At 43.7% G+C, this 15,232-nt stretch overlaps 2 protein-coding genes across 3 annotated transcripts; one reads left to right on the forward strand and one right to left on the reverse strand.

Moving 5' to 3' along the window:
- Nucleotides 1-483: 483 nt before the first annotated feature.
- Nucleotides 484-3,214, forward strand: LOC139344888 (pinopsin-like). Its single transcript, XM_070983313.1, has 5 exons — nt 484-826; nt 1,328-1,496; nt 1,580-1,751; nt 1,841-2,074; nt 2,755-3,214. Exons 1-5 carry the CDS (start codon nt 484-486, stop codon nt 2,941-2,943), a joined length of 1,107 nt encoding a protein of 368 aa, XP_070839414.1. The 3' UTR covers nt 2,944-3,214.
- Nucleotides 3,215-3,353: 139 nt separating this feature from the next.
- Nucleotides 3,354-13,485, reverse strand: LOC139344889 (protein-tyrosine sulfotransferase 1-like). Of its 2 annotated transcripts, XM_070983314.1 has the most exons (6): nt 13,253-13,485; nt 9,354-10,077; nt 8,207-8,365; nt 7,771-8,024; nt 5,057-5,258; nt 3,354-3,996 (listed from the first exon to the last, which is right to left on the reverse strand). In XM_070983314.1, the coding sequence occupies exons 2-6, from the start codon at nt 9,759-9,761 to the stop codon at nt 3,961-3,963; spliced, it is 1,059 nt and encodes a 352-aa protein (XP_070839415.1). In that variant the 5' UTR covers nt 9,762-10,077; nt 13,253-13,485; the 3' UTR covers nt 3,354-3,960. The 2 variants fall into 2 exon arrangements, with proteins under 2 accessions (XP_070839415.1, XP_070839416.1); XM_070983315.1 differs by lacking the exon at nt 13,253-13,485 and having other exon boundaries at nt 9,354-11,184.
- Between the last annotated feature and the right edge of the window lie 1,747 nt (nt 13,486-15,232).

Raw genomic sequence — 15,232 nt, forward strand, 5'->3', positions numbered from 1 at the left:
ATCCAGCTGTTAAAATTCTGGGTTTGAATCTATTTAAATAGAGCTTTTTTCACAAATGTCATTAGAGTAAATAGAATAACTGACTGCCTTTAAACTGTGTTAGCCATAATTAATTGATTACAGCCTTCTTTCCGTTCTTCCTATTGGTATTCTTTTAGTGTTAAGTGTTGTGTTTAAGTGCTTCCTTCTCAGATTTCTATTTCAGTTATTCAGTTAAAACTCTTTGAAATTAAGAGTGATATGGAAGTGATCTTTTTGATGTGTGACCACAGTGGGGGTAGGTTTGTTTAGAGGCTGGGAGCATATGTGTGTGGGAGAAAGAGGTTGTTTCTCCCAGCCCCCCTTCAGCCACTCCTCCAGAGTATTTAAACACCTTGTGCTCATGTATTTCCACTTCACACACTTTCTAACAGTGAAAAAAGATCCTAAAACCCATTTTTTCCTCTGTTTTATGCACCGTCTGGCTCTGATACCCAGGTTGCCATGGTGACCCTCCTGCAGCATAGCAACAACCTCAGCACCGGGAACAGCTCCGTGGCGGACCCCGCCGCCGGCACGCTCAGCCGGGCGGGTCACACCGCGGCGGCCGTGGTCCTCGGGCTCATCCTGGTCCTGGGCTTTCTCGGTAACTTCCTCGTGCTCTTGGTGTTCTCGCGCTTCCCTCAGCTGCAGAGTCCCGTGAACCTGCTGCTGGTCAACATCAGCGCCAGCGACATGCTGGTCTGCCTCTTCGGGACTCCCCTCAGCTTCGCGGCCAGCGTGCGCGGCAGGTGGCTTACCGGGTCCTACGGGTGCCGGTGGTACGGGTTCGCCAACGCGCTTTTCGGTAAGTGATCGATGGTTGCATGCTCTTTGACTTCAGTAAAAACTCATTTTGTGGACGCTCAGAAATCTGTGCGGACTTGTTAGTATAAGGAGGAAGCGGTGGGAGGAGGAGACTACTCAGATCTCTCAGCATGCTGAAAGAAAAGGCTGAAACCTGCATTCAAAATGTACTTCAGCAAAAGCAGAAATGTTCTAATCAAAATGGACTTAAAGTACCAAAACTAAAAACACTCTGCATGCAGAAAGTTCCCATTTCAGATGCACATTGTTTTATTGTATTGCAATTATTGATGCATCAACGTGTTCATAAAGCTGGAGCGAATCTTGTGTTTTAGTTGTAAAACCTTAGTCAGAAAAGCAAACTGGGACTACAGCTGCCAGATTAATATACTTAATTAAGGCCTGTGATTTTGGTCATAAAGACAGTCTCTGTCTGTCTGTCTGTCTGTCTGTCTGTCTGTCTGTCTGTCTGTCTGTCTGTCTGTCTCTCTCTCTCTCTCAGGTATTGTGTCACTGGTATCTCTCTCTCTTCTGTCCGTTGAGCGATACTCTGTGGTGCTCCACCCCACCCAGTCAGACTCCTCTCAGTACCGCAGGGCCAGGTTCGCCATTGCCGCCTCCTGGCTCTACTCGCTGGTCTGGACTCTGCCGCCGCTGCTGGGCTGGAGCAGGTCTGTACTGTCCTTAAACATGTGTCAGAGCTAGAACCGAATAAAATATGAAACCGCAGCATGTGTTGTGTGTTACGGAGCAGCTACGGGCTGGAGGGTCCCGGCACCATCTGCTCCGTCCAGTGGCAGCAGCGCTCCACCACAGCCCGCTCCTACGTCAGCTGCTTGTTCGTCTTCTGCCTGCTCCTGCCGCTGCTGCTCATGATTGTCTGCTACGGAAGGATCCTGCTGGCTCTGCGAGCGGTGGCGCGGCAGGTGAGCGACACAGCACACTTGACCTTTGACCTCTGTTTAATATGTGAGCTGGCTGTCTGTGAAAGCTGTGTGTGTTTGTGGGGCTGCAGGTCAGCAGGATCAACCGGTCCTCAGCTGAGCGGAGGGAAAACCGTGTCCTTCTGATGGTGGTCTCGATGGTGACGGGCTACTTATTGTGCTGGATGCCATACGGCGTCGTGGCGATGCTCGCTTCCTATGGACGGCCCGGTGTGGTGCCTCCTGCTGCAAGTTTAATCCCCTCCCTGCTGGCGAAGACCAGCACCGTCCTCAACCCTGTTATTTATGTGCTGCTCAACAACCAGGTACCCACAGTTCGCTGAAAGCACTCAGGCCTCTTCCACACAGTCATCAGAGGATTATCAGCCCATTTTCCTTCTTTGAAAGGAGATTTACTTTGATTCAACTCCAAACTAGAGGAGCATGTATGCCTCTAGGAAAACCTTCACTAGGCCCCTCCAATCAAAGGATAGGTTCACGGTTTGTTTTTAATTTTGCAACACAGCCGGGTCTAAATTTGAACATGTTTTGAATGCAATATAATTAAACACAGACTCAGACAGAGTCCTAATTAAAGATAACATTGTCACACTCGCAAAAAGAAAAGATTACAATCAATGCAGCAGAACGAAGAGATTTCTTTTTTTTTCTCCATGTTTTAATCTTCCTTGTCAAAAACCGGTGCCTACATTACCCACAATGCAACTTTGAATGCTAAATGACTGGTAAAGACGTGGGCAGCAATTCAGAGGTCTGAAACCAGTCTGCAATATTACCCAACTAATTAATATCTTGGGCTGGTTGATAATCCAGCTTCTAGGTTGATCTTTTCATGTTTTATCCCCGAAACGGCATGTTTCACCTCTAACATCCTCTGTAATTATACATCCACATCTTGTGAAGCAGCTGAGGGGGAAACATTTCCCCAGCTGAAAGTTTGTGGTTCTGAATCATATTTCCTCCTCTGTATGTGTGGCTGTCTCAGTTCTCCAGGTGTTTCCTGTACATGGTCAGGTGCAGCTCAGAAGCTCCGCCCACCCCAGTCCAGCACACACTGCCCAGCAGCAGAGGGGTGTGGCTTCACACCCCCAACCCGCCCACAGAGGAACATACCTGCAGAGACCAGCAGGTACAGCAGCCTGCCCTGGTGCTAGTGGCTCAATATGCAACATAGAGGTCCAAGACTACGATAATTATTCCACCTTTTCCAATTTAGTTGACATTTTTATATAAAACTCTATTCTGCAGGATCTTCTTTTCTCCGATTGTACTTGTTTTGCTAGTGGAGTTTTATTTTTTATTTAGTCAGTCAGCAGCCCACGTTACCTCAGGGTTTCATTTCAAAACAAGAAGGTTCACTACATGTGATGTCCTCTGTACTGAACTATGAAGAATGGCGTGAAACTGCTCCCAAAACTCAATATATTTGTCTTGTCTCTCAAGGGCAGCCAGGTTATTTTGCGTTGTGTCTTTGAACCACTAGAGGGCGCTGTGGCCCAGCTTGCTGTCAAACGTGCTTCCACATACAGCAGCATGAAGCAGAGAGTGTTAAAGTGAATAACTGGTCAACAAAACACATCAACTACATTATAAAGGTGACATTTATCTTTTTATTCATGTTCAACAATATACAACAATTAAAAAGTCTCAATTCAGAGTAAACAACTTTAGATTCCTGAATGAATGGTCGACACCAAAATAATTTATTAAGAAAATAAACATACGTCTTCAAAAATATACAGTCATTATGCTTCATGAACACTGACTGAGCTCTCAGTAAGTGAAAGATTTGTCAAAAGACACATTCACATTTGTGGTGAATCGTAACAATTTACAGACATGTTGAAATACTTTCAGGTACGAGGTGAGAGGACGCATCAAAATGCAGTGTAATACTGTTGGTTCACCGTGGAGGAAACGTGAGAAGCAGCAAACTTCCTTGAGCAGGTAGTCCACGCGCGGTTTTAGAGCCGAGACCCCAAACCGCCTTGATAAGTCCGTATTTTAAACACTCCACCCGCGTACAGACGTTAACACCGCACATATCTTACAGACAATTCAAAAATACACATGGGACACTTGAAAGACTCTCTGGTGAGGTGTAATTACTGCTGAAGTGGAAGTCCGTGTTTAAGGTGCATCCATGTCGTGGAACAGCGAAGCCGGGTTCACGGCATTTCTCTCCTTTCATTTAACTGGGGTGTGGAGCCTCTGTTGCTTTCAAGGTCTGAGGAAAGAAAACACACAATGTACACTTATGATCATCACAAGGATTTACGATTGTGAATCCGGGAATTGAGTTATCTGCATGACTTGATGTCAGTGGGAGTGAGTGTGGAGTGTTTTTGTGATTTACGTGACTGATAAAAGCCGGATTTATATGGAAGGAGAGACCACATGGGCTTCAAGAAGTGTGATTAGTCAGATTGGCTGCTTGTGTTTTTTGGAGTAAAGACAACTTTGAGGAAGTTGAAGAAAGCTCAGTAAATGTCTTCTTTTCAGTGACACATATCCATCAAGGCCATTTTCACTGCAAACCTTCTATGCACCATGATGGCTGCCACAGTAAGTCAATGTACACAAGGCGAAACAAGTTACCAGGATGCAACTCCAGTGACTGACTTAACTCTAAGCAATCTCATTAGTGTTATTATTGACATTAAAGTATGTTTAGGCTCAGTAATTTCAGTTAGTACGTGTAAAAAATATATACAAAATAAACCTTCATATTCAGGTAAAACTACATTTTTTCCAAAGGAGTTTGGTGGCTTTGAAGACAGCACAGATGGATATAACAGCTTCAGCTTCCCATCAGAAAGGGTTGTCTGACATTAAGGTGAAGTGGTGAAAATATTCTAAATCTACTGTGAACTGCTATTTTTTAGGCGGCTAACTAAAATACATTTTGCTGCTTCCCATGTCCACAGTAGTACATTGCTTAGCTTCTGTGCCAGTCCCCCTGCTGGTTCTTCAAACTGGGGGCATGCCAACCACGATCTACTGCAGGCAACACACTGCCTATTGATAAATACCTCATACATCCCCACTTAAAAAAATCTGGGCTATCTCTTTAAGCCATTTCTCAGGAAAAAAACACTCACAGGTTCCAGCTCATTACATATGAGGATTTCACTCTTTTATATCAGTGAATTGCATATGTTGGGGTTTAGACTGCCAACTCGAACTAATGATGGGTCAGACTAAACAACTAATCAATAAACTGAAAAAAATCTGTGTTTTCCAGTGAAATTCTGTTGTTCCTCAGATCTGTTTTTTTTAACGCTCACCTGTGAATAGTTGAATGGAAACATCATGGGTTCTGGTCTTGTATAGTCAGGCGGGTTGGCGTGGGGGTCGTAGCCCAGGCGAGCCAGCATGGGGGCGATTTCAGCCATGTCGCTAATCACGTCAGAGGGAATGTGTCCGACCCACTTGGAGAGGGCCTCTGTGTTCACCGGCTTCATCACCTGGTCCGTGGAGCGCTCAACCCTGCACACACACAGTTACACACAAGGTCAGATCAATACTGCTGACTGGTGACTGAAGAGCGACAAATTTGTGGAAGGTTTCAAATGCCTAAATTAGAACAAAAAAAAAGGAAATGGTGTGAAAAATGATACACATTTTGATATGTACTTCATTTTTATATAGGCCAAAGTGTTTACTGTTACAGAAATGAAAAACATGTTAATCAAAATCAATTAAAAATGAAAAACAATGCAATTCCATCCATCCATTATCTATACCGCCTATCCCTTTCGGGGTTGCGGGGGGCTGGAGCCTATCCCAGCTACAATGGGCGAGAGGCAGGGTACACCCTGAACTGGTTGCCAGCCGATTGCAGGGCCACATGTAATGACAAACAAACATTCACACTCACACTCACACCTATGGACAATTTTTAATTCAATTAACCTAATGAGCATGTTTTTGGTCTGTGGGAGGAAGCCGGAGTACCCGGAGAGAACCCACGCATGCACGGGAAGAACATGCAAACTTCACACAGAAAGGCCCCGCCTGACCCGGGGATCGAACCGGCAACCTTCTTGCTGTGAGGCACGTGCACTACCTGTTGCGCCACCGTGCAGCCAACAATGCAATTGTTTAATTAAAAATTTGACCTTTTAACATATTAATTTCAAATAATTCTGATACAGTATATGCATATATACAAAAGGAAATGCATGTTACAATGTGTATTGTTTTTCACTTTCTTTGATTTGTTTAAAATAAGGCATTTTTAATTCAAGTGTCTGTGGGCCTGAACACATATGATTCAGAAGCACAACATGCCACATTTTGTGATAACTGAATTTTATGAAGAGGTTATAAAACATTCGAGTGACTAATAATGTGCCAACCGTTGCATAACTTATCAAACTAAGGGTGCTAACTCCCTCAGAACGTGGCCTAATTCCTTCAAATACATGCCAGGTTTGGGTTTTGCGAGATGAAGCAGCCAGATTCCCATCAAATCCCCTGAGCTCCTGCCCTGCGCAGAGATGCTCAACTTAAAACACAACAAATAAGTGGCGCAACACAAATTAAACATCTACTGAGGAAAGTGTTACTTCACCATCAGATAAACTGATGATGAAATGATGCCAGTGGCAGCTTTAGAACAGACAGACACACCAGTTTATCCACAGTCTCCCCAAGACGAGAAGACCTCGCAGCCACAGGACATGCTGTGTTCATCATGCCTCTCAGTATGTGCTACTGTTGGCATTAATCAAATAAACGTTAAGGGCTGTTGTCTGAGGGTTCATCAGACTTAAAACCTGTCCTAATCTCTCCTCCAGTACACCATGTTTTTATTCATTTTCACACCAGTCTGCACCCTGCAGTGTGTGCGCTCTCAACTTTTGTTCTGGTCGGCTTCATTCTCGGAAGACTGACGACCTAGACTGCACCGTCTGATGACACAAACCCCAGAGTGACATAGTCTTGTGATTGTCCTGACCCTGCTCTCTGACCCCTCCTGTGACAGGGCGACTAAAAATAGTTTATTTTAGGTCGATCAATAGTCTTAAATTACCACTACCATCTCTCTTTCATCCATATCCTGTGACATAATGGAAGATAATGTCATGAAAATAAAAACCTGAAGAAAATAAATATCAAGTAAACCATTAAAACTAGATTACTTGAGCACTTACTTTATCTTTTATGTTATATAAGACTTTTAGATCAATTTGACAGTCATTAATTAGCTGCACAGGAGTAAAGAAAGCCTGACAGCTCATGATCGTGTTTCACTGACTGACAGACAGAGATGTGAGAATCACAGCCACCTTTGAGCAGCCTGGAAAAAAATGACACCTGTTATCCTGAAATATACTGGCTCCTTGAAACCAGCAATATGGGAATTCAAAGCAGGAATAGCTATGGCAAAAATAAAACAGACAGATGAAAATCTGTGTCATTTTCAATAATTTACATGCATTTATGTGGACTGAGCCTCCTAATAAACATGTCTGAACATTGCACATACAGGGGACTGTATGAGAATTTCTGCAAATAAACTTTTTATCTTTGGTCATTGATAATCAGGCTGGGGTGTGATATTTGAAAGAAATTAACAATATACTCAAGATCATTCTAAAAAATCAGGTTTGAAACCAGGGACAGTAGCCTGAACGCATCGCACACACAGGGGATACATTGTCAACTGTGAACCAACTGCATATTCAGCAGATGTCCTTGTGAGAATCAGGTCCATGACTGGTTTGAACTTAGGCCTGCAGCTCTGAACTGAAGGGTAAACATATTACGTGCATTTGTATTCAAGGCCATTTCAGAGCTTGTATGAGGCTAGAAACCCTTGTGGGTATGTAGAGAGTTTCAGTTTGGTGTGCTGAGGTTTCGAGATACACGTGTCAAACTTCTGCCACCACCACAATACAAGTGAATTAAATCTCAACGTACAGCTGAAGAACCTGAATGCAACTTGCCTTTCCAGGTTAAGCTTGGTGTACGCACACACACTTCAAATACTCACTTGGACAGAGACACGCCACCAGCCTTTCCAATCAGCTCTTCGTGGTGCAGCACTGACGGGTCCCACTGCAGCTCTAGGAAGTGAAGCAACTTCCTCATTTCCTCCTCTGTGTGGAGGACAAGCTGCTCATAGCGGACGGGCAGACATCTGGCCTCCCCGGCTGCCTGGCACTGGCTGAACATGGTCTCCACCGCGCTGCTCCACTTGGTCAGACAGTCCCTGTAGCTTGTCAGGTCAAAGCCAGAGATGGTCACCTTTGAATGGAGGCAGAGAGGTAAGATAAACACAGGAGACCAGTCACGACAGAGAGTGATCACAGAATGGAAAATTCATGTGGTCACATTGTAGCACCCAGCACAAACTTGTTATGTAGTTCGGAAACATAAATAAATCTTGTCCGCCAGCAGCCCAGATAAGAGAAAGACACCCAGCGTACCTTGCGTGATATCATGGAGTGGACGGTTGCCCTTCCGTCTCGTAGCATGAGCACAAATTTGGCTTTAGGGAAGATGCGTGACAGATATGAGAGAGACTTCAAGGCGAAAGGGTCCTTGTTGCAAAGGCGAGGTGCAGGCTCCCCATGGCCGACTATCACCTGAAACACATATGTACAAACAGTGACCACAACGAGACAGGCCTGAGCTGTTGCATGCAAACCATTCCCTCTTACTGTTAAGAATACCAAGATTTTTAGCACCAATATTGAGATGTCAAATAGAAATATATGACATTTACAGTAACAGAGAAGTGCAGTTATCCTATTAAATACACACATTAATATTTTACCCACGAGACATTTACAAAAATTATCTTGTTTAACAGCAATTCCACATATTGGGAAATATGCTCGATGTGCCCTTCGTCAAGCCAAGAATAATCTGGCTCAGAACCCTCAATAAAAATCACAAATTTTAGTTTTGACATTTGATCTTCTGAACGAATTAAACAAACAAGATATAATGTGTTTTCCGTTCCGTTTCCAGTCTTTATGCTAAGCTTAGCTAAGCGTGTATCGGCTGTAGCTTCATATTTAATGGACAGTAATGAGAGTAGTATTGATCTTTCAGCAAGATGGCGAATAAGCAAAACATCAAACTACTCCATTGATTACAGATCCATTCTGCCGTTTATGTTATGCTTCCATCATGCAATTTATTAGCTTTTGGTTAGAGATGTTAAATAAACATACTGACACAGCTAGTTTGATATTGTTTCTTACCTATTTTCCATTTTTTTTAAGCAAACATGCTTTTTCAAATGTGAGGAATTGCTGCTTTTTTGTCATACATGATAGTAAATTTAATATTTTGGGGTTATGGATTGTTGGTCTGAGGAATTGTGAGAGGCATATTTTCACAGTTTCACATTTTACAGTATAAATGATTCAACAATTAATCAAGAAAATAATTAATTGCACCCCTTAAGGCATATTCTGCAGTAGCCTACAGTAACTTTTAATTACGCTGTGTATGCAGACACATCATCCAAAAGCTGAACCATGCCTTAGACACCCAATTAAATGAACAGATGCACAGGCATGTTTTCGGCCTAATTTAACAGAGACATTGCATCAACCAGCTCACCTCCAACAGGAAAGCCCGCACAGCCGAGTCCAACACCTGGTCAGTGACGCCGGCCTCGTCCAATCGTATCCTCTCCTTCACTGAGCGGCTCCAGGTGGTCCGCATTGCCAAGAGGCGGGGAATCACTCGGGTCTCTTCCCCGCACCGCACGTGATTGTGGGCATCCAGCATGACGCGCATCAGCGTGGTGCCACTCCTGGGAAAGCCGCCGATGAAGATGAGTGGCGTGTCTTCGGGGAAGTGTTCAGCCAGGGATAAGCTCTGATTGGCTGAGCCCAGGTTGAGCTCCATCCACCTGTACCGATGGCTTTTTGGAGGGCACTCTATCCCGCTCATGCCCAGGTAGAGCAGAGAGGCGGAGCAGAGGAGCACGCAGCCCAGCAGAAGGCTTGATCTGGTGTTCCTCATGGTTGCTAGGTGTGTTTGGGAGTCAGATTCATAAAACAATACTCAGGGGCGCCTGAAGAGGCTGGCTGCTGGAGATGTGAATGTATCTGCTTCTTCACCTAAGGTCGGTTCAAGACTTAGCGACAAGCTGACAGCCTGGACGATGAGGAGGACTGTGAGAGAGACAGCTGAGGTGGTGCTGAGGAAGGCCTGGTGGAGGCCTGGAGGGTCGAGTCTGGGTAGACTCCTCTGTAGCTCCTCAGCTCTGGTGTTGCAGAGCAGCATCCATGCCTGCCGCACTCCACAACCAGCCACGTCTCTTATCCATCGTTCCTACCTAAAACATGAGAGGAACACGTCACACACCTCAACAAGAACTGAACCAGAATCAGTTTATATTCTCACAACCAAATACAGTAAATTGTACTGCAGTATGAGATATTCATTCCTAGTATAATTAATAAAACATAAATCATCATTTTAAAAATTTCCAGTACACAAGTAACTCCAAGCCACTGCCCTGCATGACTGAGCTATTATCAGCACGCAGGGTGTGATGGTTTGCCAAGAACACTTGTGCTGACTTTCAGAGGAGCTGAAATGAATCCAGTTTTCGTTCTCAAAGCAGTTATTTTGCATGTTTCCCCTGGGGAGCCACGGACTGTTAAGCCATATCAAAGTTCAGTGCAGGATACAGCACAGACACGATCTCAGGCAGTGTATCTGAAGCCACTAATTACAACTTCTTCATGTTTTTATTCTCACTGGCAGTTTCTGTCACACCGAAACGCAAAGCAATTTGTTTAGCATCAGATTACTATTGACCAAGTGTGCCGTCCTGCAACTTCCCCATTTCTCTTCTGCAATGTGCACGCAAGCAGTTTCACCAATGTGAATCAGCCTCTAATTCCTCTTCTTGGCACACAACAAAACAAAAAACCAAACTTGCAAAAGAGCTGAATGCAGATTCCAATAAAATGTCTCATATTTTAAAGTCACATTACAGCTCTGAAACTCATCAAAATCATGACTACAACAGCAGCTTGACTAACAGTTTGATGCTCTACGCAAATGTGGACTATGTGTCCCTTTCTCAGAGGTATTTTGATATCTGTGTGTTCAGCCTGAATGTGCAGGGAGCCTGACATCTGGATGCCACGTGGGGAATGCTGCTCTCCCAGGGCTGGAGTAGCTTGTCTGTAAGATTCAGACTGACGATAAAAGCAAAAAGGAAAAACAGCTGGAAATGAGGACATCAAGGCCTGGCTGGGATATGGAGGTGCTGCCTTAAGCCCTGTTAAGTCCAGAAGCTTTACATGTAACTCTAATGCATTTCCATACGGAGATTAAGCCACTTGGAGTTTGGCAAGAATTAGGCCAGTGGTTTAAGACGAGCCTTTCTGTTTTTTCTCTCTGGTTCCTCTTTAAAAGGGCCGGTTCACCCAATTTATGAAAAAGAGTATTTTCTCACTTAATGGCTGCAACTAGCAATTATTTTCTGTATCGATTAATGAGTTGATTAGTTTCTTGATTTATCATTTGCTCTATAAAATGTGGGAAATTGTGTAAAATACATATTTCAACTTCTGAAAGCCAAAAGGTGATGTCCTCAAATTGCTTGTTTTGTCTGAGCGGCTTTCTAAAACCCAAACATATTCAGTTTACTTCACATAAGACAAAGGCAAGCAGCAAACCTCTGAAATTTAGAAGCTGGAAACATTGGATAAAATGAAAAATCAATTATCGGTGCGGATCCTGATTACTTTTCTGTCAACCAGTTATTTCAGCTTGCTTATCTTTGGTGTCAGCTGAGCATGCAGATAGTGGATTTATTTGCCAAGATAGGTTTTGAGATATCTGTCTGATGTTTTTGCCTCCACCAGACTTAAGTAATGATTAACCGAATTGTTAATTTGTGGTGCTCAAAGCATTAAAAAACCCATATTTCTAAACTCTACAGCAACATCATACTCTGGATAATCCTGTAGAAGCTACTGAACATTTCAAAGGGACTATTTTTGGGGGGAGACAGTAACACCTTTTCTAGTTAAAGATGTTGCTGTTGAATGTTTGTTGTTAATGTAATACCATGAGCACCACAAACAAAATTCTGTCCACCCCCAGTATATTGAAGCTGAGGCAGAAATCTCAGAGACAGCTGTCTGGAAACACAGGCAAATAAAACCAAAACAGTCTGCACGCCTAGCCACTGCAAGAGGTTTTTTTTCCCATAAAGTGGTTTATGCAAAGACTCGCAGTGGGTGCTTACTCTGATAAATCTGGGGATTGACCTTGAAAAGGCCCCTGCCTTTGATGATCAGGGCCAAGCCAACAAACAAGTCTATAATAAGCAGAAAACAGTGACCTGTGATCACAGTTGTTCTGTAGACAACAGTTGAGGTGGCTGGCAGGCAGGGAGCAAACTGACAGATTTGAGCTGAGGCTTGTCAGGAAACCCAAAGCCAGTATCACCTCTTTTAAGTTCACAGGAGAGAACACTGACTTCCTGCTAGTGGGGAGGTTTGACAGGGACCTACATTTACTCTGAATTTGTCTTAAAATGTTACAAGAGCTGTCCTTTCTTTGAGCTGTTTCCTTGAATACTCCCCGCTGACTCTGAAATAGTTTTGTGTGTACGTGTACTTTTGTATGAGCTATTCTTCCTTTCTTTATTCTGTGCTACCATGACAGTTTCCCCTCAGTGGCAAATATGTGAAGGGAAATGAATATCCTAAAGGTACTTCAAGTTCAACTGCAGCTGCTTCATCATCAAGGACTGTTGCCTCTTTTTTTTGCTAAGTTGTACAGATTTTGCGGTGACCCTGGTGCATATTGCGGACATCTTTAACCAGCAGATTGTTGTTCCTCACAGGAGGAGGCAATGACAGCGACTTCCTGCTGAAGGGAAAGTTTGAGAGGGAGAGCAACTTCTGCATCTTCCCATTACTCCTAATGCATCACTGTCAGGAGCATGTCCATGACTGGAAGCGTTTCATTGATTGATTTTTTTTTATTTTGCATTCATGACTCTTTTTTCATGTACTGTACTGTATGAGCTATTCTTGTTTCAGTGACAGCTCCACCAAAGAAGTGGTATGAATGTCCTTAAGGCACATACTCATCAGCAGCTGCTTCATCATGAGGAATGATGAGCCAGGTGCACATGAGTGGAAGTCAAATCAAAGCTATCGCCGCAGTGTATGTGTAGAAATAGGATTACTCCACGGCGGCGAACAGGAGGCCCAGCAGCGAACATCTGGCCCGGCTGGATGATGCGTCTTGTCTGCAAATATGCACCCGAGGCAGGCGGCCACCAGGTGAATGACCTGCTATCAGTCAAACACACCGTGACACACCAGCGGACAGCTACAGCTCACCATAAACGCCAAAAAATCCTGTCACTGCGGTATTTAACCATCTTTACGTTGTATAAATAGCCTCATACAGCTGCCTGTCGAAAGCTAACACGCGTCGTAAATATATCAAAACCGTTAAAAATGGTGTTCACTCACCAGCGAAGAAAAAAAAACACACACACACATGAACCTTGATCCAAGAAGCTGAAACCAGCAGCTCTTCTATCCCCGCAGACACATCGGTGTTTTCTCTCATGTGGAGCATCTGTCGGCGGAGGTAAAGGCGATGTTGTCTACGCCATGTAGTATTTTTAAGAACACATTATTACACAACGTTTCGCTGCTGCTTCCCGACGTAACTTTGCACCAAGTCGAGCTGAGTCTACCGTTGAAGGAGGGAAAAAAAAGCCAGTCAGCACGAGCGCAGCCAGGCAGAGAAAGCAGAGAGCCGATTGGTCGGCGGCCGTTCTGCATACTAACACGCAGCTGCTTGGGCGAATCCTATTGGTGAAGGTGTTAAAGGGCAATTCCATCGCAGTAAAAAAGCAAGATTTTTTTAAATTTTTTATTTTCCTTTTCGCACTCCAGGCTAAAATTACTTCGCTTCATCGATTCTGATGCTCTCAGTCAAAGCCCACAGCGCAAATTTAAACACGGTGAGGAATTTAGTTGGGGTTAAACCCGCCCCATTTAATTTATCCACCTTTTCATTAGTGCAACAGATTTTTAGAAACTCTCTGCATCACAATAAAGGCCTCTGTGGAAGACCAAATGTGACCAAATTACATTGGCAAGCCTGTCAATTAACAATAAATAAAACATAGAATGACCACTGAAATTCATGAATAAGTAATGAGATACATCAATATTTAATTAAATAAGTACATCTGGAAAAGGATGAGAATTGACCTGAATAAAGGTGCACAATAAAATTATTTGTGAGAAAATAAATGACTGACTTACATTATTGACAACATGTATTTTATTTACATAATTTGTCTGTAAACAAAACTACTAAAAAAGAGTGGTTGGACACTACCAAGTCAACACTATTATAGCACGTCCCTATTTCTGTATGAACAAACGCTGTGAGGCTGAAGAAGGCACGGCCAGGTCAACCTACGAGGTCACTCAAGGCAAATATGAGCTGATGGGCCCCTATTAACCCCTGCTTATCTGCTAACTGCCATTTTTTCCCCTAATACTACCTATGATTTGGTGGCACAAGTGGTAACACTGTCGCCTCACAGCTAGAAGGTCCCGGGTTCAATTCTTGCCTGGGGTGCTGGGGGCGTGCCCTCCACCATGCACTCGGTGCCAGCTTCAAAGAAAAGGGGCCTTTCTGTGTGGAGTTTGCATGTTCTCCCTGTGTTCATCTGGGGTATCCTCCATTAAAAAAAAAAAAAAAAAAAACAGACTAAAAACATGCAAGAAGATCACCAAAGAGGAACTGGGTCCCCGGGAGCTGCCGTTGGCTGGCAGCCCACCGCTCCTGGTCTGCTGCGGAGGAAGACTTACCAGGATGGATTAAATGTGGAGAAAATAATTTCACAAAGCACGGCATGTGTGCAGTCTCCTCCCTGTAGCATGTGTGTGCAGTGATAAGTAAATCTTAATCTTTGATACAACCTCATAATGGGGTCTCAAGATCAGACAATATAGACCTTCATCATGTATGTGCTTTAGTTTGTTTCCAGACTTTAAATTAAATTAATAAGCACATACCAGACACATAGTAAACTGGGAGTGTTCAGAGGTTTGTTGGTCCCTGGACAGTTGTTCTCTTTGACCAGCTGATAACTCACTCTTGTAAAAAGTAGGCAACATTTAAAGATCTAGGGCTGCAAAAAAAAACAAAAAAAAAAACATGTTTACTTACTATGTTTCTGTCATTAAGAGAAGAAAAAAAAGTCTTGCACAACCCTGTTAAGACTGCTTGGGCCTTCAGCGTAATACTGAGCTGCAGAAAGTCTGACAAGCAGCCACAGCTCTGAATTTGCAGGAAGAGGTGCTTCTCTTCCATTCCCCCTCATCAGTGTCCATGACTTTCACTTTGCCTCAGCATCTTGCTTTGTCAACGAGCTAAGCACGCACACAGGAAACTAATGTGACATGCTAACAGGAAGCTCAAAATTG

This window comes from Chaetodon trifascialis, chromosome 16 (assembly GCF_039877785.1).
Source record: "Chaetodon trifascialis isolate fChaTrf1 chromosome 16, fChaTrf1.hap1, whole genome shotgun sequence".
Lineage (NCBI taxonomy): Eukaryota > Metazoa > Chordata > Actinopteri > Chaetodontiformes > Chaetodontidae > Chaetodon > Chaetodon trifascialis.